Raw genomic sequence first — 24,814 nt, 5'->3', positions numbered from 1 at the left:
TACTATTACTAGTACTATTACTTAATAGTATTAGCAGCTAGTGCCTTTAATACTTTTTAAAATACTATTTATATAATATTATTTAGCTTAAATAAAGTATATTTTTATAATAATTACTTATAATAATTACTATTAATATTTAATTACTTTACTAGTTTTAAAATATATTTTAATAAGTAAATTAAATTTATTATAACTTCTTTAATAAAAGTATAGCTATTAAATTTTTTATTTTTATATTTAAGGCTAATTATTATAGCTTATTATAAAAATAAAACTATTTACTAATTTTAGTTCTGCCTTTTTTATATTTTATAATATATTTACTTAAGTTAAATAGCTTAAGATTTTCTTATTATATAATTAAGTAGTATTTCTTTTAAAAAAGGTTAAAGTATTTATTATTAAATTTACTATTATAATTACTTTTATTTAAATATAAAAATAGTTTAAAAGTAATATAATATTTATCTTTTTAAATATAAGAATTACTAATAATAACTTCCTCTCCTTAAGTATAAAAATTACTTTAATTAGTAAATTAAAAGGCTATATAATATATAGCTTTTTAAATTAAAAAAGGCATTAAGCTATTTATATATTTTAAAAACTTTAAATCTTTATCTTATTATACTTTTTTAACTTATAAACTTAATAAAGTAAAAGACTTTTATAATATAAAATATTAATAAACTTAACTATATATTATCTTTATTTTTCTTAAAAGATTAAAAAATAAATTCTTTTTATAATAAAAATAAAAATAATAAAAATAAAAGTTATATTTTTATAAGCCTTTATTTACCTTAGCTTAAATTTATAACTTTTAATATTTTAATAAGCTTAAGTTTTTAATTATAAACTTTATTAATAGCCTATTACTTTAGCTACTTATATTAAAAAGTATATATAAAATATTTTTTATAATAAAGCAGCATTTAATAATAATTATATTTATTAAGGTATTTTAAAAAGCTAATAGTAAAAGCTTTAAGGTATAATATATAGTGTTTATAATTATTTCCTTTATAAAAATATATTTTATAATAATTTATTATAATAATTTATATAACTTCCTTATTTATAAAATTTTATCTTTTTTAATAAATAAGCTACTTAAAATAAGTATACTTATTAAGCATTACTTATATATATAGCCTATTTACTGCCTAAATAATATTAAGCGCCTAATTTAGGCGCTTAATTTAGGCGCTTATTATTAGTGTGCCTATTTTTACGCCTAAGCCCTGCCTATAGGCCAGCATGCTATACTATACCTAAAAATACCTATAGGTTATTATAACTTTACCCCACAGCGGAATTAAGTGCTGATGGGAACTGGATGATTGCGCCGATTCTTAGCGTTGCACAGCACGACGCCCACAATATCATTCTAGAAGAGTCACAGCAGAATGGACTAGTCATTGACGAGGTGTTCATGAGGCAGTTCCATATCAAGCGCGTCTAAAGAATGCTATCCATCTGAGCATCGTGGAGTACGCTTAAATCGGAATCGTGAACGGAGACATTTTGCTCCCGGCCAGGAATTTTCATACGGTACGGGGAGAGCTGTTCATGGCAACTTGCTCAGGATCGGAGCAGAGTAGCAAGCAGCATCCGCTCTTGAAGGACTAGTACCAACAGGGAGTTTGAAGAGTGCAACTATAGCAGCTATGTGGCAAAAATCTCAGAGTCGAGATCCTTGAATTCTAAAATCAGGCCAGTCATCTATCACATCTCTCAAGACGTTATTGCCCGTCATCATCAAAATGGTAGCCTGAGTCCCAGACCCAAGCCCCTTGATATACGCTCGGACTCTGGCGGAACTCTTGATACGAGTTCGACGGCGGGATTCCATACCCAGGGCTGTGAGAGTTCGTCGTGCTCCCTTTGTTGTTCACTATTCTTCCTACCCTCGGCTTCCAGAAATCCTTGCGCGCCTTGTCCGCCCAACACTGAAACCTCGCCGGCTTCAACAACACCTGCAGCACAACCTCTCTGGCAGCCAAGACGTCCTCTAGATTGTCATGAGTGCCCCCCTCAGCGCGTATCTCGATTCCGAGGAACGTCTTGCACAACTCCTGGAGCCCCCAACGCCGGCCCGGCTTCTTCTTTGCAGCTCGATTATAGAAAACGGCTTCTGTGGCGAGCATTGCCGAGTCCACGACGCGGGTGTGGACGAGACGCAGAGCCTCAAAGTCGTAGCATATGGACTGCCCAATCACAATCGTGATATCATCGATATGCTTCCACAGCTCTTGTCGAGCACCGATCCAACCACTGAGGGCCCGCTGATTCATTATTGCTTCGTATAACTTCGAAACCTCAATGCCGTGAATGTCTGTCCTCCAGTCTTTGATAGGTCGCGAGGGAACGACCAAGTTGTTCACCAACGTCTCGCCGGTCAGGAAATCGATTGCGCAGAGGCTGATCAACTCATCCGATCCGTCCGCAGCCTCTGCCATCTCGCAGTCAATCACCACGGCACGCCTCTTCTTGACGGCAGGCTGCCACATCGGCGTTTGGCGAAAGTCTGCAAGGCTTGGCCTTGGTTTCTTGGGCTTGGTAGTTGGTCCCTTCTCAAGGTCCACTGTGTATCCTTCTTCGGCAAGACTTTTCACGGAATGAACACAGGTCAAGAGCTTCTTAAAGACAGCGTCTTGCTCATTTCGTGAAAGGCATGTATATGTGACCCTCCCGAACTGCAGTGGCACGACATTTGGTGCATTGGTGAGGACTTGGCTGCTTTGGCTAACTGATGCATATGGACTGTTTGACTGAGGCTTTGCTGCCTTGACGTTGACGTGTATGGATGACTTCATGTGCGCTTTCCGATCGCCCTCAGTCTTGAACCATCGGGAGCATTCCAGGCAACAGTGACTCATATCGTGCCCGGTGTTCAGAGCATGTTCGAAGATTTTGAGCCTGGTTCCAAAGAGCTGTGCGCAGATGCTGCACTGAAAAGGTGCCATTGTATGTCGCCAAGGAGGAATATCCTGACTTGAGTGACTCCAAAGAACTAGCTGTATCGCGAGGCAGGTCTGAGAGCAAGAAATTATCTGTTAATCGTCGCGGCCTGAAATACGGACGAACTCGGCTAATCACTGCATATCTAGAAACACTCGGAGGAATGAGGCACGCGGATAGGCGCGCGGCCGCGGCCGCGACGAGTTCCAAGCCCTTGATCGTCGGAGGCTTGTCCAATGCCTATCGACCACGTACGAAGCACCTCCTCATCAATGCTGTTGGTTGGGGGCTGCACTTGGCATTCGCTCGTCCCAAGTGGCGTCATGTAGGTAGGCCTCTGTGAGGCCGGATGTGGGAGGCCTACAAAACAAGTGGCCGCTTATGCAGCCCCCAGCCTCGTGCCAACAGGCTGTGAGCAAGGCGTTTTGTGCCCTACTAGTGCACAGAACGAGCAGCCTTGACAATCATCAACAGGAAATGGCCGTGAGAGCATTGTGATTGAATTGCTGAGAGACTGACTGTACAGCAGGCGAGGAGAATCACATATGATTTTCAGCCTAAGGTTCAGTTTACTTGGTCTCGACAAACTGCCAACGCGTCGTCCTATGTCCCTCCAACACAAGGACTTCCGAACCATCACGCACGCAAATCTTTTTCAGAGCATGCCACCAGAACGGCATCAGCAACTCGTAGCCTCCCTCTGGGTGCCTCCTGGCTGTCATGAGCTCCCAGTCGTTGTGATGCTTTGCTGTCGAGCGCAGCCGACCATCATTCCCGTGACCAATGAATTTGCCCGTTTGTGTGTTGAAAAAGCCAAAGTAGCCATCCTTCTCGACACATTCCCATATGTATTGTTGGGCGTTGTCTTTGTCGGCGTCACAGATGTGCAATCTACCGTCGCGCGAGCAAATCACTTGATTCGTGCCGTCAAGAAAGATATGATATTTGTTTCCGGGCCACGGAACGACATAGCTGCGACCATCTGACGAATCGGTCCCGATGGTGGTTACTGCCGGCGTCTTCGAGTTAAAGTGGGCGAAAGTTGTAGACGACTCATCCGTTTCCTTCACCATGATCTTCAACAGATTCCCGAAGAAGTCGCCGTCTGCGAGGCTGTAGTATGTAAGAATCCCCGGGAGGATGCACAGAAAGAATAACACGGCTTTCCCGAGCATCTTGCGGTACATTTGAACTTGTCGCTATGCAGGATTGCAAGATGTAAGGTATGGACTGCTTAGAATGCCCTCGTGCTGAGCAGATCAGAGTACACATGTTAATCGCGTGCCATGAAACATGTGTCACAGTACAAGTACTTACATTGATATAAGATACCTAGTGAAGGATAGCCTTCTCTGGTGATGGCTGGTCTGCAAGCTACCTATGAAGGGAAGAGATGAAAGAATGAGAAGGGCGGCAACCGGATCTGATAGACAGTTGGCCCTCCCTTATGTCCCTTACCTTACCTCTATGACGAGCGATTAATGTGACCATGCGGCCGCATGTGCTCAGCTAGGGCTACTGCGGCACCATGCAGGATAGCAAACATATTCTATGCACATAATACTCAGCGTTTCGGACTCGCGTACCCTAAGAAGGTAGGTAGTCCCAAAAGTCTTTGTCATTTAGAACATCCAGTATTCTCTCAAGCCTCTTAAAAATATCCAACTTTATAAAAGAGAGGAGAATTTCTGCGTCTTTCATGCTTTGAAGTGTGTCGTCTCAAGCTGCGATCAAGGCTGCTATCGCCTCGGTCACGGTTTGCGGCATCCGGCAACATCGCAGAGTGACACCAACGCTGCAGAACGGATAAATGTGTCTTTACCTTGCAGAAACTCCCTGATGCTTCTGAAGGTTCCTTCTGGTAGTGTCTGCTGGTGCCCGAGTGTGGCCGTCGCCGCTAGTCGAGTATTCTCATTTCGATGTCTAACATGTCCAGCCACCGTCCTAAAGATGTCTTCAGACAGCATCTTTCGACATAAAAGCACCCAAAATACTCCGATCTGTGTCTCTGGAAGCCCGTCTCTGTCATCAAGATGTGCTGCTACGCGCCTGATGACATCCGCGGGTAAGGCCTCCTTGTATCATCAGCGCAGACAACGCAGTGGCTTGAATGTCTCGATGCCAATCTTCAAGGCGTGCGGCGACAGCCGCTACGGCATAGCCGACAAACTCGCAATTGTGCTCGAGCCTCTGCAACGCATGTCGTCGAACTCTATCATATGGATGGTCAAGCTAGGCCACTATAGCGCCAATGGCGATCTCAAGCGAAAGACCGCTGAGAGTCATCAGTACTCTTTGATGAACATTCAAATCCTCGTTCCTCACGCGTGTCCTGATAGTATTCCGAGATCCCTCTTGCAGGGTCCGCGCGAAGTATGGCTGCCGCCATTTCCTAGGTTGCTAGGTGATTGTGATCAATGTATCTGATCAGAGTGCTGAGTGTCCGATGCGGCAAGTCTGTTTGCTGATATAGTATGTCCAAGATGTTAGATCTAGACACATCGTAAATAAATGTCCCCAGACTCTACCTCCTCGGACCCAAGCCAGCGGACAACCAATTCGATCATACTTAGTGGAAGGCTAGGTCTCCCTTTCAAGCCGCAGAGCACCTTCTTTTTTTTTACCTTCTCGGATGTTCACTGTAGGCCATCGTAAGCTCGACTCAAGGAGCTCGACTTCCCTGGTGAATCGCACGAACATCCGAAACAGGGTCGTCTCTAGCTTATCACATGTATGGAACTGTCACAGGAATACCAATCACTGCGAGATTTGATGCTCGAACTTCTCTCGAAGAAGAGCAAAAGATCCAATATCATCTGAAGATTGCACTTCTCTCAAAAGGCGCATGACCAACGGTTGATGTACTGGACCAAGAGATCGCTTTACTGGTCTTCCACCATGCAGAAGAAGCGGCACATTTCACCCGAGTCGCGCTGAGCGTGGAGCAAGCCGGTAACAAAGCGCCAAATGATGTCGTATCGTGCACAAAACTTCTCGCTTCGAAGGAAAGTCGAGCTCTTTCACTAGGCTTCCCTTTGTTCCGTACCAAGCTCCAGCGCGCAAGTTGCGTCTCTGGACGACCAGTGGTGAACAAAGTAACGAGCAACAAACTGCCCTTGAAAAGTCAAATGGACAAAGTGACGGTTCCTATCCTTTCCTCTTGTTGAAGAGTGAGAGCAGCGCAAAAACGAAAGCTGGCCAAGGGTCTCGACGAGTGGAAGCGCGAGTGCATGTGCCTTGCCTGGCGATCGCCACAATCCAATGACCTTTTCCCGGTGTGCAGATGCGTAGTCCATTACGTCGCTGTACATACCGGCACAGGCGAGACATTCGAGAAGCATTACCGGTTTTCGTTCCGATGCATGATGTTGAAGTGGCGGGTGTTTTGGACGAGAGAGCATATCTGCCTTGGCAAACACAGCACGAAAATGAGGATTGGGCAAACATGGAGGCTGAGGCTGAGCCCTTGAAAGCGAACCAATGCCCAAAACTTTCTCCGTTGGCTATGCTCAGTCTCCCCATATCGTAGCTTTATGTCTGAATGATGCGCAACATAGGCCTTCCTCTTCCGCAATAATGCCCTACAAACCCCTGCTGATTTGACCAAGCGCCTCCATCCTCAAAACATCAACGCAACGCCCGCCACATCCGTAGCCACTCTCGTCGTTCTTTCATACCCATCTCGTGATTTCAGGACCGCCGCGGACTCCGGACTATGTGGTCCCTGCACCTTCGGCCCGGGCCGCAGGCGGTACGTCGCGCTCAGACTCGGCATCGCGCAGCTGACGTCGGCCCGCTCCGTACTCGTCTGCGTCTTTCCCCGAGGCTTGTAGCCTTGCACTCAGTCCTCAAGCATGCGCTGCTTGCTGCCTCAGCGCGAACGGGCGCCGTTCATCCTGCGACGAGCGCGCCGAGTGTCTTGAGCCGAGCCACGGATCTGTCGCCATATGATGCTCGTGGTAAAGTACTCGGCCATGAGCTGCAAAAACAACGCCGTCGACATCGAGCCCCGTTGAGGAAAATACAAGAATGGGCAAAGAAACTCACGTCAACATTGCGGTGCGAATCCGCCTCAGCATCGCGAAGCTTTCATTTTGCCTCTGCCACATCTCTTCACGGGCATGATTAAGAGGGCTACCTATCTTTCCGGAGACTCCGTGTTTCTTGATGCCTGCGCCGCAGCGACAGCTCCAACAGCCGACCTTGCGGCGGGTGAGATCACGACCGTGCACATGGACAACACTCGGGAGACAGTAGGTATGTCGCAACAGAAAGAACAGTCAGTCTGTTGGCATGTCATCGTCCCATCCTGCGGGAACTGGTGAGGCGCAAACACTGAGCTCACACACTCAATTCGAAGTAGAACGACACGATAGAGCCCCGATTCTCTAAGTCGGAGATGGCCGCCGGGCTGTGTCCATTCCTTTGGCAGTCTGTGTGACGGCCCAGCCTTGCCGACATCTTCATGAAGCCTGCTATGTTTTCGCTAAGAATCGCTGAATTCGACTGCGGTTTGTTATAGAGGTTCATACCTACCTCAGTTAAAGAGAGGTTGTGTACCGCCCGGATGATGTCGTCAAGACACTCTGGAGAGTCTGTGTCACAATAGCATTTGTCGTGAGGCTTTCATCTAGAGTTGTCAAGAAGGTTGTATCCTCCGCTACTAGAGCTATTTTCTTCTATTGCTCGTATCATTCCAATATTCAGATCGAGTATACAGATCTGAACTTGAGAGATGTAGATGCTGGGTAGCTAGGTTGGAGTACTGCGCCATTCCCCCTTCACTTGGAAGCCACCAGCAGTAAATCCCATTTTCAACCACAAATGCATCTACTGGAGGGTGCCATATGATATCGTCTTGGACATCTTGCTCATCCCTAGTACTCCGCACAGATTCCGGGTAACCCAAGAATCGAGCGAGAGACGCCCCAGCACTGCCCCTGTCTTGGTTCCACCTATCAGATCCTGCCATCCTCGTCAGGGAGGGGAACACAAGAACAACTAGACCTGTAAGTCATCGGCTTCCATCACGTGAACCAGCCTCCATTAGACGCTGGTTTGGGCCAGTTTCAGAGCTCATATTTCCCAAACACTGAAAGAGCCTTTTTCTTGTCAATGTCATCGGGGTTATAATTGCATGTATACGCGATTTCCCGCCGTAAGCACAGAACACATTGCCAGAATAGGGGGCAGGCAGAAACCCAAAGTGCACCTTTTCAGAAGCCGATGAGCCTTAAAGACGCGCAAATCGGTCTCGAGAGCATCAATTGCTGCCTAAAGGGGAAAGTTCTGGTGGACGGCATTCTGTTGCGACAACGGCGTGATGCGTTCTTTGCGCTCGCCGCTAAACAAAAGTTCGATTCAGCCTCTTGAGCCGCGATAGCACCAAAGAGACTCTCTCGCGCATCTCGTCAACCCCCTCTCGCTCCTTGTTCCGTTTCATCTCTTCTTGATGGTCTTCTTCCCTTCTTCCGCGTCGTATCTCCTCCCATCTTCATACATACTCAGAACCTACAGCACACGCCATGCCTCAGCCGCAGCACAGCAGGAGTCCCAATCCGTCGGATGATTCGTCCGTCGACTTACACGACTCGCCGTCGTCGGATCCAGCCTCGTCCACTGCCGTGGTCCGCAAGCCCGGCAAGCCGCTTAGTCGGCGGGGCCACTTCAAGTCGCGGCTGGGATGCTTCAATTGCAAGAGGAGGCGAGTCAAGTGCAACGAGGTCCGCCCGTTCTGCTCGCCGTGCTGCCGCCTCGGCCTGAACTGCAGCTATCCGACGCCGGCTCCCTCGTCAACAACAACAACATCATCGTCCTTGTCATCATCATCATCATCATCATTCTTCTCATCTTCATCCTCGTCGTCTTCCGCCTCCTCCTCGCTTCCTCCGCGTGCTACCCTGTCCAGTATCGCGCTGGAAGACTTGCGCTTCTATCACCAATTCCTCCTCGCGGCCTTCCCCACGCTGCCGTTAAAGGCCAAGGACGTGTGGATGGACGCGGCCGCAATGTCACACCAGGTGAGATCACACCCACTTTTCGAATGCGAAGTCGCGCCTCGTTCAGCCCCTATCGTCGTCATCTTCCATGCATGACTAACACCAGAGGGCGTGCGGTATGTGTGACCGGCGTAGTACGACTATCTCGCACACGCTGTCCTGGGTCTCGGAGCCTCCCATCTGTCTCAGCATGGCAACGTCGACTACACGTCGCAGGCGCTGCAGCATCGCGTGACGGCCATGAAGCTCGTCAACCAGCAGCTCGATCACCCTCCGACAAGGCCCGCGGATGCAGATGCGCTCATGGCGGCGGTGATATGCCTCGTCGCCCAGTCCTCTCTTATGCCGGATAGCATGATTGACTACATCACGACGACGCGGGGCGGCAACTTGGTCGCGTCGACCATCATCACCAACTACGAAATGTCCATCTTCAAGTACTTCACGCCACGGGAGCATGACCGGTCCCTGGAGAGGCTCATCAGCGAACAGCCGCGGAACTATGAGGTCATCCAAGGGTTCGCGACCTCTGCTCTTCGACTGAGGCCATTGTGCCAGACGCCCAATGAGGTGGCATACTGCGATTGCCTGGTCAAATGCGTTGACAATCTGCGCACCTCGTGTCTAGCCGGTACGACGAGGGAATCTCACACCTCATCATTTTCTTACTGACAAGCCATATACAGCCTGGAGAGAGTTTGTCACCTTGTTCGTTATGCCGACCACCTTTAGTAACCAGGACTTCATGGCCTTTGTCGACAGCGAGAACTACACGGGCCATCTTCTAATCATCCACATGTTTCTGCTCGACTACGTGCTTGGCAATGCCTGTCTGTCCAAGGCCGAAGAGCCAGAATACCCTGGCAGGAAATTTGTCATTATTAATTGGACAAAGGACCTGGCCCAGCGGCTTCCCCCGTCATATCGAAAATATACAGAGTGGCCACTGGAGTATTGCCAGATCCTTGCCGAGCGCGACGCGCGGTATCTGCTCAGTCCTTGATCGTGGCTTCTTACTTTGAGAGGCTGTCATTCACTATATTCAAATGAAGAGCAAGTGGCCAACTGGAGCCTATCACAGCGATGGAGACACATTTCGCCCAGCTGCAAACCGCGTCGCATCAGGTACGCCTGAGCGTCCCTTACCTACCTGCCTTCACCCCAGGCTGCGGACTTTTGACTGTCGCGCCAGATGACGTGGTTTGCCATTGTCTCGCGGGTGCTGGAATAAGTGAATGAAGCGTTGGGTCAAGATGATGTGTTGATGCTCTCCGCGGTCTTCTCTTTGGTCATGTTGGGCGCCGTTCTTTCGGCAAGGTTCGACGATGCCTTTGCCGTTGACCTCATGGAGCTTATTTTGCTTGTAGTCCTCGTAACGCGATGGACAATACCATTGGACGCAGAAGGTACAGACTGACTGTTGTTCTTGCCCTCGGACCTGTCGCTCTCGCCTTGCCCATGAGTCGATGGCTGGACAATATAAAGAGACCTCGGGACAACATCACTTCTGATTCTTCCCTTGCCGTCGCTCTCCCTCATCAGAAGCAGCAGAAACAACAACAACGACAGCAAAAAGAAGAAAAAAGATGATGACGACGACAACGACGATGACGATGACGACAACGACGACGATAACTGTCGCCTGTGCTGGGGCGTACGCGCTTTCCCGAGTGGGCTCAGTGGACTAAAGCCATTGTGACCATCATGGCCGGCCTCAAGATGGTCTTCGGCGGCATCTGGGCCCTGGCCTGGTTCTGGATGAACCGTCGATGCCCTCGACACACCCGCGACGACCGCGGCGACGAAGCCGGATCGTCCCTAACCCGCCCCCCCCGGCTCGACCCCCAACTCGGCCCAAACCTCCGGCTCAGCCGTCCAGGCCCTGACCGCAGGATCCAGCGACGCGGCGCGACGGCGGCCGTCTGGACAGCAGAGGCAGGAAGAAGAGTAAGGGGTAGGGTCGTCCCCCCAGGCGGACCAGAGCTCCCTGACTCGGTTGGGCCAGGAACATACCCACCAGTTGAACCCATGGGAAAGACAATGAATGATTCGACAGCGGACACTTGGTTCGTGTACTGATTGGCAAGGAAGGAATGGACGTCATGGATGGGTTGGCGAATAGAGGCCGAATAGAGGGCGACGGTTTGACCTCGTCGATGACAATGATTGGTTGGAGATGGACACGGACCTGTTCAGCCTTTTCGGCACCTGTCTCTCGGCTGCTTGCCCCCACGAATGCCCATGCTGGCGGGAAACTATGCGCCGACGGATCAGTGTGACAGTTGTAAGGGTGGTGCAAAGTTGATTTTTTATTTCGGATCCTCAGCCGACCAGCCGATTCTGCCAACACGCCTTGCCAGTTCTCCTGGTGCTGTGGGAGAAGACCAAGATCTTCTCAGAGATCTTCCGGGCTGCCGCCCGACGCGTCCGACTCGCGCGACGACCCGGCGCCCCCGCCGTCGATGTGGAAATGGGTGTGTCTGGCCAGAGCAAAGAGCACTATTTGTCTATATTTAGTGAAAGGACTTGATCTTCAGAGTGCAGTGTGTTTCCAGTGAGGCACACTGACTTACCAACAACATACGTAAGTGGGCATATTGGGTAGTACGGGATAACAGCATGGATGTAGACGCGGCCTGAATCTGACGCTTGCTTCATCATTTTGCTGACACAACTACCTGTGTCGTACCGAAAGCCATCTCCGCAGAGTTCCAGGCATCTTGTATTCGACTGGAGGCTGCAGCACGTTGAGAAACCTAGATAGTGGCACCATCGACAAGCCTCTGTTGCATGGCTACGTCTGGTTATACACCATCATGTCTAGAGTCATTCAATTTCAATCCTCACTTGTCCCCTGCTATTGTCACGTTTACATGAATGCTAGGTATACATATCGAGTAAGAAAGGGAAGAAAAAACCTACCCTCTGCCTCATCATTGTACCTCACTTCTTCCTCCTTTTCGTCGTGACGCTACCAAAGTAGGCATCAACAACATCCTTTGCCGTCTCCTCGATTACCTTGCGCGACACCCACGTCGCCTCTGAACGTTCGAATCCGACCCATTCGACCAGCAATCTGCTCCGGTTCCTATTGTGCTTGAGGATGGAATACACTTCGTACATCTCCGGGTCTCTCGGATTCTTGGGCCGGCCCTGATGTGAGCGCCAGTACTCAAAGAGGGCCTTGGGGCAATCGTGGTGCAGATTGGCTTCGGGCTCCCAGGTGGTCTCGCCGCCGTCCCACTGCACCTGGATCTCGATAGAGTCGCCGACCCAGCGATATCCGGCGAAGCCTTCAAAGCCGTATTGTTCTTCGTCTCCATCATCCCCTTCGTCTTCTTCTTCTTCTTCTTTCCCCTCTCCCTGCTCTTGCACCGCATTCACCTCATCATCGGCTGCCTCCACCTCTTGTTCCATTTGCGGTTCCTCGGTTTCCTCCGCTCCTATGTCAGCCCGGCGTAAAATTTCCGAGATGCGTGCAGCTCGCATCGCTGACCTTGTTGAGTAGGCCTCTACCACATTCGACGCTCTCGGTGCTGCGCGAGGCGTTGACGCCGACACCAACTCCTGTTGTTCCAGCTGCAGAGAGTCTCCCACTGTGTCGTTCGGCTGGTAAGCTTCACCACTGTCATCGTCCTCCTTCTGCAGAGACGTTTCCTCGTTCCTGAGCCTCCTGGCAAGCGACTGTCGTCTTGTCGATCCAGGTGAATTCTTTTTCAGTTTCAGCCGCGGCGAGACTGGGCCTGCAATGCTGGAAGACGTGCCGAGGGAGACCCGTGGTGAGGCGCTGGCCCGCTTGCTAGGGGTGAAGAGAGGAAAGGCGGAGATGATGGACTGCATTTTTTTGCCGTGTTGACCGTGTATTTCAGTTGCATTTAGCACGAAAAGAGAAAATGAAAAAAAGAAAAGGAATATTGAGCTGGGCTCGAGCTGATTGCGCCCTTGTAAGCTGTTATGTTGTTTGTTTGTTTGCTTCTTAATAAGTCGGCGGCAACCTCTCTCATCTTCTGTGACCGCTCGACTTGCTTGCCAGGACCTACTCGTACCGTAGCGCACGTGACACTGAACTTTCAAGCACACACTAGGTAAGGCAAGTATTACCTACCTACCTATGCCTCGCCATGACCCCTGAACTTGACTACATACCTCTAAGCAAACGAACCCGACGTGTCAAATCCTTTCACAGCATCTCCTTGCATCGATAGCGGCAGAACATCGTCGGGGCTGTGGGTGGTGTTGTGGATGATGACATGCCAGTTGTGAGCACCAGCTAAAGTAGGCATCCGTAATAGTGACAGACCTGTTCGAGACAAGCTACATGTAGCCCGTACAACGGCTGATTCTTTGAGAATCGCAGTAGCTTCTCGCCGTTTTCCTCCAAAGGGGCTTTTGCTCGCTCCCAGAGGCTTCGGCGGTTCTACCAGCACCCGTCTATCGACATTATGGTCTATTATGTCGAATAGGTAAGGACGAGGCACAGAAGTGGCATCGAGGGGAAGCTGATGCGGTGGTGCGGTGGTGGACTTAAGGTACTCGATACGCGCGGTGTATTCTTTCACTCCAGTCTGTAGCCATCGAATCGAGATTCCACAGAAAAGCCATCGGATACACCCGGACAATCCAGCAGCCAGAGTGGCGCCAATTGGCTTTGCTAGTAACACAGATTCCCCTCCTCCGGCATCCATCGAATCTGATGAGTTCGGCCCTGAACTCGTACGCCTCGCTCCTGAAACAGTAACGGAGGCATTACAAAATCATCAAGTCAAGGCTATCAGACGTGGCTAGCCTGGTTGACCGGAAAGCGTTAACTCACCTAGGCGTTCATAAGGTAGGTTAAGGTAGGTAGGTCTGATAAGCCTCATCTCGGATACGATACGTACACTACCCAGTAAGTTTGGCAAACAGGCTTTAAACTCTGCACTTTCTACCGTCAGTGGTTCTTTCATATGAGCCATGCGTGGCTTGTCCGCAGGAGACCTTCACTAAGCGGATGAAGACGCCCATTCCACAAGCCAACCAACAGAGGGCCGCCTTATATGAAGCGCTGCCCTCCCACATTCGCGGAGATCCTGCTTGTCAGATTTCAACCTCATCAACCTGATCGTTCTTCAGAACAAGTCGCTCTCATTGTTCAGCTACGATTCGTTATCCCGCTCTAGTACACCTCATTCTCAATTCGGATACACCGCATCTATTTTCTACTACATTGAATCTGCAGCTTTTCAAGCACCATGGGCGCCGTCGGAGGATACTTTGCCATAAAATGGCTGCTGAAGAGCCGTTCCAAGACTTCTGCAACTCAGACAGAAAAGCCTGTGGAGGAACCGCTGTCAGACACGACCTCCAAGGAGGCGGTCGCTGACCTCAAGTCGAAATACAGGGCACCATGCGCCTGTCCCACCGAACATGATACGTTGCCGGTGCTTCCATCACGCTCACCGAGACGGTATACTGCTACTCGTCATAGTAATCCCGTCCAGTCATGGCTCGACTCGAGTACGTTATGCGAAGAGGCGCATGGCGAAGAGCTGCACGACGAAACCCCAGTCAGCGTCCTGCCCTCGTCCTGCCTCGACCCCGCGCGCCCTCTCTTGCCATTGCATTGGTCTGTGAGCGACCATGTTTCATTCGACAAGCTGGCCAGGGCCCGTCGCCAGGTCAACTCTCCGAACGTCCCGGTCATCGTGCCAGAGCTGTGCAGCAAAGGGTACATTCTCACCGATACGCTTGCCCGGTTCGACTGGTTCTCCCGCATCTACTTTCACAAAGGCAGCTTTGAACAGAGATCTCGAGTCACAAGCCAGATACACAGAGGCTCGCTGGAGCACTACATCGCATGCCCCCACCAGAGCATCAGCGTCTCTGAGCCGACATTTGGGGAGAAGAATGGAAATCAAGAGGTGCAGGCATGGGTGACCGCCAGACCGCCCCGATGTGAATCACATCCAATGGAGAGGTGGGATGATCGATCTGGCCCTTATATTCATAGGACCGCTTGTGGCATCTGCGATGTAGACGTAGAGTGCACGATAGACGTTCGGAAGGGGTATTTCATGAGAGTGAGGTTTACCTGTCGACGCGGCCTGGGCGCGGGTTTGGATCCAAGTGATCCGAAATGGGTTGCTCTGATGACAGGCAACGGGCAGACTAAGTAGGAGGGTTCCTCGACACACAGTCGTGATGGCTTCATGAGCCTCTCGTACACATTCGGCGGCTTCAGTTGGAGGCGAGGAGGATCGGATGTCCGCTTTACCTGGAATCTTTTAATGGTCCGTGATGTAGCGAAGTCATAATAAATCAATCAATTCGTCCAAAAAAGAAGGATACTTATTACAAGTCTCATAGCCTCCAGGCTCCAAAAAGAAAGGCAACGTAGAGAAACCGATAGGGTCTGGCCGGGGATTGAACCCGGGACCTCTCGCAAACAAGCTGTAGGGTTGTCCCTAAGCGAGAATCATACCACTAGACCACCAGACCAATGAGGAGATGTTGATGTCTGTCTGCCGGACGGTAAGCAGCTGATGAAGCCGCGACCGTCAGTTGAGAGGCAGAAAAAAAAAGAGAGAACGTCGAGATGAGCAGGAAAAAAGAAGGGTCTGGCCGGGGATTGAACCCGGGACCTCTCGCAGAATCAACTTTGGGTTTTCCCTAAGCGAGAATCATACCACTAGACCACCAGACCAATCACGTGATGTGTTGAAAGCAGCATCACCTAGTCACCTCTATGAAGGTGCTCCGACCATCATACGCAAAATGCTGGTGTTAGATGCATGTCATGAGAGGTGACCTCTGTGGGTTATGCCGAGGCCACAGCTTCCACAGCCCAGACCATGGCGATGACGCTGTTACTGTGACAGTTCTTGCCTTGCGGTCCGCGGTGCCATCGAAGAAGAAATTTGATTTCTTCACGATCCTCTGACGCCTCTGCTTATCGAGGCGACTCAGCGTCCAACCGTAGCAGCAGATCATCATACATGTACTCAGAAGCTACGTTACCTTTGCTGCTAGATACTCTCTCATTTGGTGAACAAGAGCACACCCAGTAAGACCATGGAACCTCCGGAGGAGGGGTGATCAAGGCACTCCATGATGCTGGAGTTCTTGGAAGAGCCCACTATCTCGAACATTAGGCCTTGAAAACGACTATCTACCTACTAGGTACCCAACATACGTCTAATGCACAAATCTAAAGTCCAGACGCTTCATGCCCTCATCCGTGGTGTTGAGGGAATAGTCCTCTTGCTCCTCCTTCGTCATGGCATTCCACTTCCTCTCCCTGACCTTGTTCCGCCAGATATAAAACACCTTGACCGCATAAAAGAGAACAATGTTGAAGCAGTTGATGGCCAGCAGAATCTTGTTGCCTCGTCTGTACAGAGGCTGGTCGTCGTCACGGTAGATGTTGGACGAGATGATGTTGCCGCTCTGCACAAACATGTTGTACAGGGCAGCGCTGACGGCTCTCGTCCGGACGGCGTTGCTGTTCTTTGCGTTCCAGCTGACGACGATGGCGTGGCAGTATGGATAACTGAGCAGGCCCGTCAAAAGAGCGTATCGTATCCATGGGGACGAATCTGCGTCAAGTGTCACCAGAGCGACGAGCCAGGGGAAGATCCAGATGTTGGAAATGGACGAGATGATTGCGCGTTCCTTGAAACGCTCCGAGACCCACGATATGATGACGAGGTTAACTGCGAAGAGGAATTGGGACGGGATTGTCAGCAGATTGGCCTTGAAGACGGAAAAGCCAATGTTGCGGAGAATGTACGACAGATATGTGCTCGGTGGGCTGGGCGGGATGTAGACGAGGAGGCCGAGGAGGTAGAGCGGCCACTGCTCCCAGTCTTTGAGGACTTTTAGGAGGAGGACGGGGCCGACGGCTTGTCTGTGGCACTGTAAGTCTGTAGCCCTCGTAGTTGGTACTCTGTGAAGTACTTACCGATTGTTCATGTCTCCTTTGCTGGGATCATCGCGCAAGAGCCGATTGACCATGATGGACTCCTCACGCTCAGTGAACCATCCGTCTTTGCCGCGGAACCAGTTTCGCGTTTGGCACGGTCCGGGTGGCATGAGGACCCATGAGAACGTGCCAATGATGAGTGTCAGGATGCCTTCAATGAGAAATCTGAATCAGATGTTAGAGAGAAATTACTACCATAGATCGAGATTTGGATCGCTTACAGCCATCGCCAGCCGCCCCAGCCCGCAATACCTCTCATCTGGAGAACGCCAGAGGCAATCAGGGAGCCGACAATGTTGACGGTACTCAAAGCAGTCCAGAACCAGGCCAACCTGACGGGAAGTTCGTTCGACTTGTAAAAGTAGGTGAGCCAAAGCACAATATCGCTGCACTGTGTTAGCTATTTGCATTCTTCCAATGTTGCACAGTAATAGGGAGTACGTACGGAATGAAGCCGCCCATGAAGAGGCCAAGAAGAGCCTTGATAGCAAAAAAGGCTGATCTATTGTGGATGAATGCTTGGCTGCCCGCAATGAGGGACCAGCTCATCATGATGAATGGGATCCAGACGTCGGCACCGACTCGCTTGCTTATCAGACCGCTGGGCAGCTCGGCTGCGAGAAAAGTAACGAGGAAGATCTGGATGGAGCGCAAGTTAGTATGGCCGATTACAGTTTCGTAGAATAGAAACAATGGGTGTCTCACCGTTTGTCCGTAGTTGAAATCATTCGTGTTCATGCCAACCTCTGGAAGCTGGAGTGCGTTAGTCGAAGCTCTTGATATCTGAGTGGCTATTGTTTATTTGGCCTACCATGTTGTCTGAGATGGCACGGTTGATGTTTCGTCGATGAAGGTCGAGAGCGCAAAACATGATCCAAGCCCACAGCATGATTCTGAGGTCAATCTTTGGAATGTTAGCATCCAAATATGACGAGACATTTAGACATCATGCAGCAGGAGCATACCTTTCTAACCAGTCTCCTCTCCTCCTCTGCCGTCCACGTAAACTCCGGATCGAACCTGTGCCGGTTTTCATAGTTGGCCTTCTCATACACGCCACGCCAGTGCGCAGCCATGGCCGGGTCCGCAAAAGGATGGTCCTTTGTTGACCCAAACGCCTCATCTTTACGTTCCTGAACTTCGCCTGTTACCGACGACTCCTGGGACGTGAAGACGGCTTTCTCGTCGGGGATATCTTCCTTGCTATCCTGTGGCGCTGGCACCACGCTGTGCGACATCGCGGCGAGATCAACTTGCTGCTGAGCTTGACGTCGTATCACAGAAGCCCTAGATTCGAGTTCCCGGTCTGCCCCCAAAGCAGCGGGCGTTTGGACCTTATATATTGGCGACGAGCCGGCACGCGGTACCGCATTGTCGGGGCATCTATTACACCATCAGAGGCTGCAGATAGGCCGAGGTTCTGGAAAGTGTGGTTGAATTCTCTGCAGCTACGTCGTTTTGCAGAAGATTGCGATGCTCGGGGTGTCGCGATGGCTGAGAGCAATCACATCATTGCTGGGATCAACGGCTTTGTCACGGACTGCGGGAGCTGCCATTGGCCCTGTTGGCTGGATGGCGAGTTGCGTGACGACGATGCTTGTGTAGATGCAGAGTAGTCTAGCCAGGACCTTGCTCAAGGTTGCATGCATGGGATATCCATATCGGAATAGGAGTCTCTTTATCATCAGCCCAACCTTGATGCACACATACGGACAGAGATGATTATCATATTCTAATACCTGATAGGAAGCGATTCCTTAAGGCTCCGCTATATGAAGATGAGTCCCCACGATAATCCCGCTTTCTTGGGGGGGTTTGACGATAACGCTGTGTGAGACTAAACCGGGGCCCTCGCGATGGCGTTAGATGTCTGCATTGTGAGGAATCGAGCGGCGAGGCTTGCGATTGGGCCGCGGCAAGGGGATGCCACACTTTTGGGTTAGACGGGCTCGGGAACTGCATGTAAAGGCACGGCAGATATTAGCCTTATAAAGACGGTTGAGCGGACTGGTTTCCTTCCATGTGTCCTGGTGGCATAAAATCGTGGCTTGTCTTCTATGCAGTTGATCGTACGCGACAAGACGAACTAACTATGGCGTGAATATCTGGAGCCATGGTGTTGCCGCTACCCACTTCTAAACTAACGGCGCCAAAGGAAACAAACATACAAAGATAGAAGTTTACCGTTATGTGAGAGATAGAAAATCATACATGTATGGTTTGACCAGGCCGGATTGCAGTCGTGAGATCAATTACGTACCCAGGTAATCTGTCAACAAGGTATAGGTACAGAGGGTGCGCTCACCCAAGTTCAGAGGTCCGAACACAAATTATACAGAGAGAGCTGACAGATCTGCAAGCACCAATTACCCTACTGTCTCGGTTCTACCACCAGACTGAGCCAACCGACGCCTGATGATTGACCCAGCAGTTCGGAGTCAGCACTTTATCACGTCTAGGCGTCAGATGTGCAGCTTTAAGCGTCGTCCACCCTGTAATCCAAGTCTCCTGGCTCTATTATATACACCCGACCACTTAAGAGCAATAGGAAGAAAGTGCCTCGTAACAGCTCGATTTACAGATGATTATTCAGAAGTCTATGTGAATACTCAAACAATTCAAAAGGAATAGAATCTGACACAGAAGAAGTAAAAAGGAATAGGAAGAAGAAAAAAGAAGGTGCAAAAATAAAACAAAAAACATACAACAGCCGGTGTTCGCTGGTGGTCACCCACCCAACTACTAATCTGCCGGTTAGTGGCTTATCTATGGGGGAGCAGACGGGACCCCGAGTTCTCCACTACCTATGGTCGTATGTGCTTAGTCATGGGCCCAATCAGCCTATAGCAGATGCAGGCGAGCAGCATCCCTGCAAAGTTGGGAGCACCCCAGAGACGAAACTCTTTCCCCTGTTCTTCACTCAGCCAGCCCCTTGAACTTTTCTGGCTTGTGTCATGCTCCTTGCAGTGTATTCAACGGGAGGATCTATAGAAGAGAATTACTTAGACTCATCGACGAACTCAACATATAGCCATGCCATAAATCATGTTGAATTCAAAGAGAGATGTTACGTCTCTAGGACTGAAGGCCTAGTGAGAATGGCCGTCCTGAAACTCTTTCTTGTGAACCAAGCATCAACTATAAATGTGCGTTGGTGTGCGTTGATTATCATGTTCTATAAGTGAGTGATACTCTGGATGCCAGGTGTGATGTAGCTGTGGTATCTAGATGTAGACGAGTGTGATAACATGGTCATGATAGAAGATTCGTCCACTGTCTCATCATGATCGATGCCACTTGCCTATCACCAACATATACCGCAAATGTCATTTGAGTATAAGCGAAACAAAAAGGTATGTCTGAATCTGGGGCACACGATGACGGACATTAGTGAAAGTAGCCGTCCGCTGATGAAGCACAACAGTTTCGATCCGATAGCATCTCAACATATCAGTTGATGCAAAGGCTGAATCCAGAATTGGCTATGAAAGAATACAGACTAACAGCTAATTCAGCCATGGTCATCCATCTCTCTACCCATCCATCCAGTTGCCCTCATCCTCTGCCATGTCCATATTTGAAGATGCTTGGAGCTAGCCAGCAGTCGGCAATTCGCTTGAGACTCAGTTAGAATTGCCCTTGGTCTTCTTGGCCCCGGTCTTCTTAGCAGCAGCAGCCTCCTTGGCTGCAATCTGCGCCTCAGTATGATGGGGTGCACGCTTGTCAGCCCATGACCCAAACTCATCATCCGGAGGCACCACATCAGCCTCGCGAGCCTGATGCTTCTTTCCCCCCTTCTTAGCAGCAGCAGCCTCCTTCGCAGCGATCTGAGCTTCGGTATGATGAGGTGCACGCTTGTCAGCCCATGAACCGAACTCGTCATCTGGAGGAACCACATCGGCCTCGCGGACTTGGTGTTTCTTTCCACCTTTCTTAGCAGCAGCGGCCTCCTTTGCCGCAATCTGGGCCTCGGTGTGATGGCGAGCTTGATGCTTCTTGCCGCCCTTCTTGGCAGCGGCAGCCTCCTTGGCTGCAATTTGTGCCTCGGTATGATGGGGTGCGCGCTTGTCAGCCCATGAGCCAAACTCGTCGTCCGGAGGAATCACATCAGCCTCGCGGGCTTGGTGCTTCTTTCCGCCCTTTTTGGCGGCAGCAGCCTCCTTTGCGGCGATCTGGGCCTCGGTGTGGTGGCGAGCTTCGAGGCCCGTGATGATGGAGCGTACAAACTTGGAAGCTAGGGCTGCAGGGGAACCCTGATTCAACTGGTCAGTTGACGCACTTCGTAAAGTATTCTTGATTAGAGTCACCTACGACGTATCGACGCTCCACGTCTGTCGACCCAGCAGGCGTTGAGAGGCCGGAAGCGATGGGGGCCAAGCCAAGGAGGCCAAGAACGACGGCATTGGTAATTGAAGAAGGACGCATGGTGAAAGAGTTGAACGTTTGGTGTCGTGAGAGAAGACTTGTGGATGGAACAAAAGACAAGGAAAGAATTGAAGAGACTGGCCAGCAGTCTGGTGTGTGAGAAAAGAAAAAGAAGAGGAGATGGAGGATGAGATGAGGAATGAAGTGGAAAACCAGGAAGAACGTGAACTATCGAGCCGTTTTTATAAGACTTTGGAGTCTGCAGAACGCCCGGATTGTGGGCCAAGATTCAGAACAGGCGAATCGCTCTGCAACAGAACTATCCTCAGAAGTTTGGTAGAACAGGAAATCCAGCCTCTCTTTTTGCAGAACAATAAGCGAGCGCCAATTGAAACCGACGATCAGACTCGTCTTGAGGCTCCATGGTGTTCTAGGCTGTAGCGGTATCGGATGGCAATACCCCAGTTATCGATCGGGCTCAATCGGCGGCTGCTAGGAAGTTACAGACTTGCATCACAACAAGCGATGAAACGGTTGTGGTTCCAGACGGCAACAAACCATGGCTGAGACCCCAGCCAGCGGTTCGAAAATCGGTATATTCATTGTTGAAAGGTTCGAAACCATGGTTGGTTGCCCGAAAAACAACGCGATCAAGTTGATGCTCCTTCTTATGACCTCGGCAACCGCTCACGTCTGTTTCGCCCAGGCCTCTCCTACATGTAGCCTACCACCCACTCTCTTCATAATCTTCCCCCAATTGGCAAAACAAGCTTCGAGTTTTTTTTAAATCATACACAAAGCAACTTCTCTTGAACTGCAATTGCATACAACTCCATTCATCTTGTTGTTATCTGTACCATCATGGCTTTCCAATATCGACCCGTGGAAGTGTCTTTACCCGGCGAGCACCCCAGCCGTCTATCGTCCGATTCTACCTCGACGCTGCGAGCGATTGATGATTTAGACTATCTATCCCGCGACTCGGAACTCTTCTTGAAGGCTTCCATCCGTGAATCAGCGTCTGGATGGATCAGGTCAAAATGGCTCTGGCTTGTCCACGCAGCCTTACTTCTTACTTCATGCGGAATGCTCGTTAGCACATTGATATTGCGGTCATCAACACTGCATCTTGTTCGACAGGTTTCAGCCTGGTGTAAGTGGCGCATGCTTGCTCGCGCAAAAAAATCGAGATGGCTAACAGGATAGGTATGCAGCACCCGCCGACACCTCTGTGCAATATAAGCAAGTCAGATATAACATCACATCAAAGGGCAATCCCTTTGTTGGCGCTGGACCCGAGGTTGATAGAGTCTGGAGGGAGATTTCCTACGATAGTGAGTCTGCGACCGATATTTAGGAGAGATTGCCGGGTCTAACAAACACGATGAAAGTGGGTGACCAATGGATACCAAAATCCGACATCTCGAAGCTGGATATGCCGGAAACTTCCCTCAAGGTCAACCATCCAACCACTGGAGAGGAAGGATATAGAGTTGGCATGGAAGTCTTTCACCATCTGCACTGCCTGAATCTTTTGCGACGGGTTACTTACAAGGAGTATTACGAACCCCTTGGTGGAGAGTTTAGCCATGGCCCAGAGGTCCTTCAAGCACACACAGGTAAGCGCATCATCCATAACCGGTCTCAGCAGTTGACGATTTGGGCTCACATGGATAGATCATTGCATCGAAGTCCTTCGTCTGAATCTTCAGTGTAATGCGGACATTGGTCTCTTCACTTTCTACATGATTCCAGACGACCCGCTTGCCTGGCCTCAGCTGAATTCGAAGCATGTGTGCCGAGATTTCGAGGGAGTGCGCCAGTGGGCGCTGGACCACTCAGTTGGAAATATGGAGGTGTTGCAGGAATAGGTCATGTAGTTTTGGTTGCGCTTATAGCGAGCGATATGCAGATCTCGTTCTGAAGTGCCTATTTCATGACTGTGACCATCATTGTGAAGCCGAAATCTTGTATACTGATTCCCGGGCCTCTGTTGCATAGAGGTCCACTATCTAGGTAGTGTGTATCCCTGTAAGATTGGTGCTGTATGAGTGCTGATGAGGTATGGATGTCCACACTAGCCGCCATTGTAGGCGCCGAGTCCAACTCCATGTTGAGAACTTGAGATGCGTTTTGAATCATCACGTTAGCCCCTTGCTATTGCCGGCTTGAAACGATACGGACCTCACATGTAGCTGAGTAGGCGACGTGTGCGTAGTAGGACAACTCTCCTGTTTCTACGGGCAGATAGTTTGTGTGTTGTAAAGGCCGAAGTAGAGACAATCGGCGAGCTTCGGCAGCCCTGAGACACTACGAGTACCAGCAGTTTACTGACTCCTGTTTCGCCAAGCGGCCCAAACACTACCTAGTCGCATGGCTTGCTGGTTTGACCACTGCCGTCGCTTCGCATGACAATCGCTTGAGAATAGCAAAAGTTTCCGCGGTATCGGATAAGAGGTGGCCACCGCTGAACTCTTGGGAACTCATCTGTTAAGTGGGCGGTTGCCTTCTCCATTTCCCACCATATCGTTGAGGTCCTGACCATCCATCTCCTGCTGGTACAGAGAGACAACAATCTGCTCTTTTTTTTTATTTTTTTCTATCTTTCTTGTGCTACCATTTCTTCTGAAACTTCGAATCATTCATATAAACTTGCATTGCTTTTTTCGGTGTGAGATGGCCCTCGCCGGAAAATACTTCCGGCTCCAACGGAACGACCAGTCTCAAGAGGGCCAAGATGTTGACTTAGAAGACAATGCGTCGGATACCACCAAGACCTCATCAACTGGTGAACTTTTCGACAAGACGGCTTTCCTGTCTCTAAGAGATGATGCAGATGTATCAGCACCTTCCTTTGCACATCGGTGGCCGAAAAGAGCCAAGATGTCCTCCAACTTCTGGACCTGGCTTCGATGGGGGACGGTTGTTGGCTTGCAGACAATCATGATCCTATTGCTCTGCCTGAAGCAAAGTGGCAGCACGAATCCCACCAACAACCTGATCGGTGTAGCCGCAGGCGGCCAATTTGTCGAGACGGGTGGTGATATTAATGGCCTGTACAAGACGCGTGAGTTCTGCTTATCACGCTTTGATCATCTATTTCCTCCCAACTAACTGTTGGACAGTTTCACATACATACACATTTCTCAAGCCTGAAGAGGATAAGTTTATTCCCAACATGACGTCGAACGATAACCGAATGGAGATCCGGAGGAATTGGGACATGTTGATGCCACGTACGCAACCTATACCATGCCCTCAATCCTACCAAAGGGAATACTAACAGTGGCTGTCTGCAGTGGGAAGCGGGAGTGTTCTTATCCCCGACTACATGAATCACCCTCTACTCGGGAACCCCATCACTGACGACCCAATTCGTTCCGGCCCGTTATTCGAGGCATCGTGGACGCATGCGCTGCACTGTGTAAGTCGAAGCTACCACCAACAATGACGACTGGATATCGTTGCACAGGCTAACAATGCCCGATGGGTCTTCAGTTGTACTACAGCGTGGATAGTTATC

At 49.9% G+C, this 24,814-nt stretch overlaps 9 protein-coding genes across 9 annotated transcripts; 4 read left to right on the top strand and 5 right to left on the bottom strand.

Moving 5' to 3' along the window:
• Positions 1 to 1,925: 1,925 nt before the first annotated feature.
• On the bottom strand, positions 1,926 to 2,495 carry TRIREDRAFT_42264 (uncharacterized protein; the record flags this gene model as incomplete). Its single annotated transcript, XM_006969670.1, has 1 exon — positions 1,926 to 2,495. A coding segment is annotated over one exon (570 nt), but the record flags the coding sequence as incomplete, so codon positions are not given.
• Positions 2,496 to 3,545: 1,050 nt separating this feature from the next.
• TRIREDRAFT_43101 (uncharacterized protein) lies at positions 3,546 to 3,932 on the bottom strand (the record flags this gene model as incomplete). Its single annotated transcript, XM_006969671.1, has 1 exon — positions 3,546 to 3,932. A coding segment is annotated over one exon (387 nt), but the record flags the coding sequence as incomplete, so codon positions are not given.
• A 4,560-nt stretch (positions 3,933 to 8,492) lies between these two features.
• On the top strand, positions 8,493 to 9,969 carry TRIREDRAFT_112401 (uncharacterized protein; the record flags this gene model as incomplete). Its single annotated transcript, XM_006969699.1, has 3 exons — positions 8,493 to 8,987; positions 9,102 to 9,597; positions 9,653 to 9,969. 3 exons carry the CDS (start codon positions 8,493 to 8,495, stop codon positions 9,967 to 9,969), a joined length of 1,308 nt encoding a protein of 435 aa, XP_006969761.1.
• Positions 9,970 to 10,670: 701 nt separating this feature from the next.
• TRIREDRAFT_112400 (uncharacterized protein) lies at positions 10,671 to 11,045 on the top strand (the record flags this gene model as incomplete). The annotated part of the gene is made up of 1 exon (XM_006969698.1): positions 10,671 to 11,045. The coding sequence occupies one exon, from the start codon at positions 10,671 to 10,673 to the stop codon at positions 11,043 to 11,045; it is 375 nt and encodes a 124-aa protein (XP_006969760.1).
• A 316-nt stretch (positions 11,046 to 11,361) lies between these two features.
• TRIREDRAFT_112399 (uncharacterized protein) lies at positions 11,362 to 12,806 on the bottom strand (the record flags this gene model as incomplete). Its single annotated transcript, XM_006969686.1, has 3 exons — positions 11,362 to 11,465; positions 11,540 to 11,766; positions 11,914 to 12,806. The coding sequence occupies 3 exons, from the start codon at positions 12,804 to 12,806 to the stop codon at positions 11,362 to 11,364; spliced, it is 1,224 nt and encodes a 407-aa protein (XP_006969748.1).
• Positions 12,807 to 14,197: 1,391 nt separating this feature from the next.
• Positions 14,198 to 15,121, top strand: TRIREDRAFT_112398 (uncharacterized protein; the record flags this gene model as incomplete). The annotated part of the gene is made up of 2 exons (XM_006969697.1): positions 14,198 to 14,412; positions 14,464 to 15,121. The coding sequence occupies 2 exons, from the start codon at positions 14,198 to 14,200 to the stop codon at positions 15,119 to 15,121; spliced, it is 873 nt and encodes a 290-aa protein (XP_006969759.1).
• Positions 15,122 to 16,139: 1,018 nt separating this feature from the next.
• On the bottom strand, positions 16,140 to 18,002 carry TRIREDRAFT_6005 (uncharacterized protein; the record flags this gene model as incomplete). Its single annotated transcript, XM_006969666.1, has 7 exons — positions 16,140 to 16,851; positions 16,906 to 17,091; positions 17,148 to 17,312; positions 17,372 to 17,565; positions 17,632 to 17,679; positions 17,738 to 17,830; positions 17,892 to 18,002. 7 exons carry the CDS (start codon positions 18,000 to 18,002, stop codon positions 16,140 to 16,142), a joined length of 1,509 nt encoding a protein of 502 aa, XP_006969728.1.
• A 2,547-nt stretch (positions 18,003 to 20,549) lies between these two features.
• TRIREDRAFT_112396 (uncharacterized protein) lies at positions 20,550 to 21,351 on the bottom strand (the record flags this gene model as incomplete). Its single annotated transcript, XM_006969685.1, has 2 exons — positions 20,550 to 21,179; positions 21,238 to 21,351. 2 exons carry the CDS (start codon positions 21,349 to 21,351, stop codon positions 20,550 to 20,552), a joined length of 744 nt encoding a protein of 247 aa, XP_006969747.1.
• Positions 21,352 to 22,323: 972 nt separating this feature from the next.
• Positions 22,324 to 23,132, top strand: TRIREDRAFT_32212 (uncharacterized protein; the record flags this gene model as incomplete). Its single annotated transcript, XM_006969668.1, has 4 exons — positions 22,324 to 22,444; positions 22,506 to 22,625; positions 22,683 to 22,910; positions 22,969 to 23,132. Coding segments are annotated over 4 exons (633 nt in total), but the record flags the coding sequence as incomplete, so codon positions are not given.
• Positions 23,133 to 24,814: the final 1,682 nt, after the last annotated feature.

The sequence above is a fragment of the Trichoderma reesei genome (genome assembly GCF_000167675.1).
Source record: "Trichoderma reesei QM6a unplaced genomic scaffold TRIREscaffold_38, whole genome shotgun sequence".
Classification (NCBI taxonomy): Eukaryota; Fungi; Ascomycota; class Sordariomycetes; order Hypocreales; family Hypocreaceae; genus Trichoderma; species Trichoderma reesei.
The sequence above is the reverse complement of the archived record's forward strand: the minus strand, read 5'-3'. Positions and strand labels throughout refer to the sequence as shown.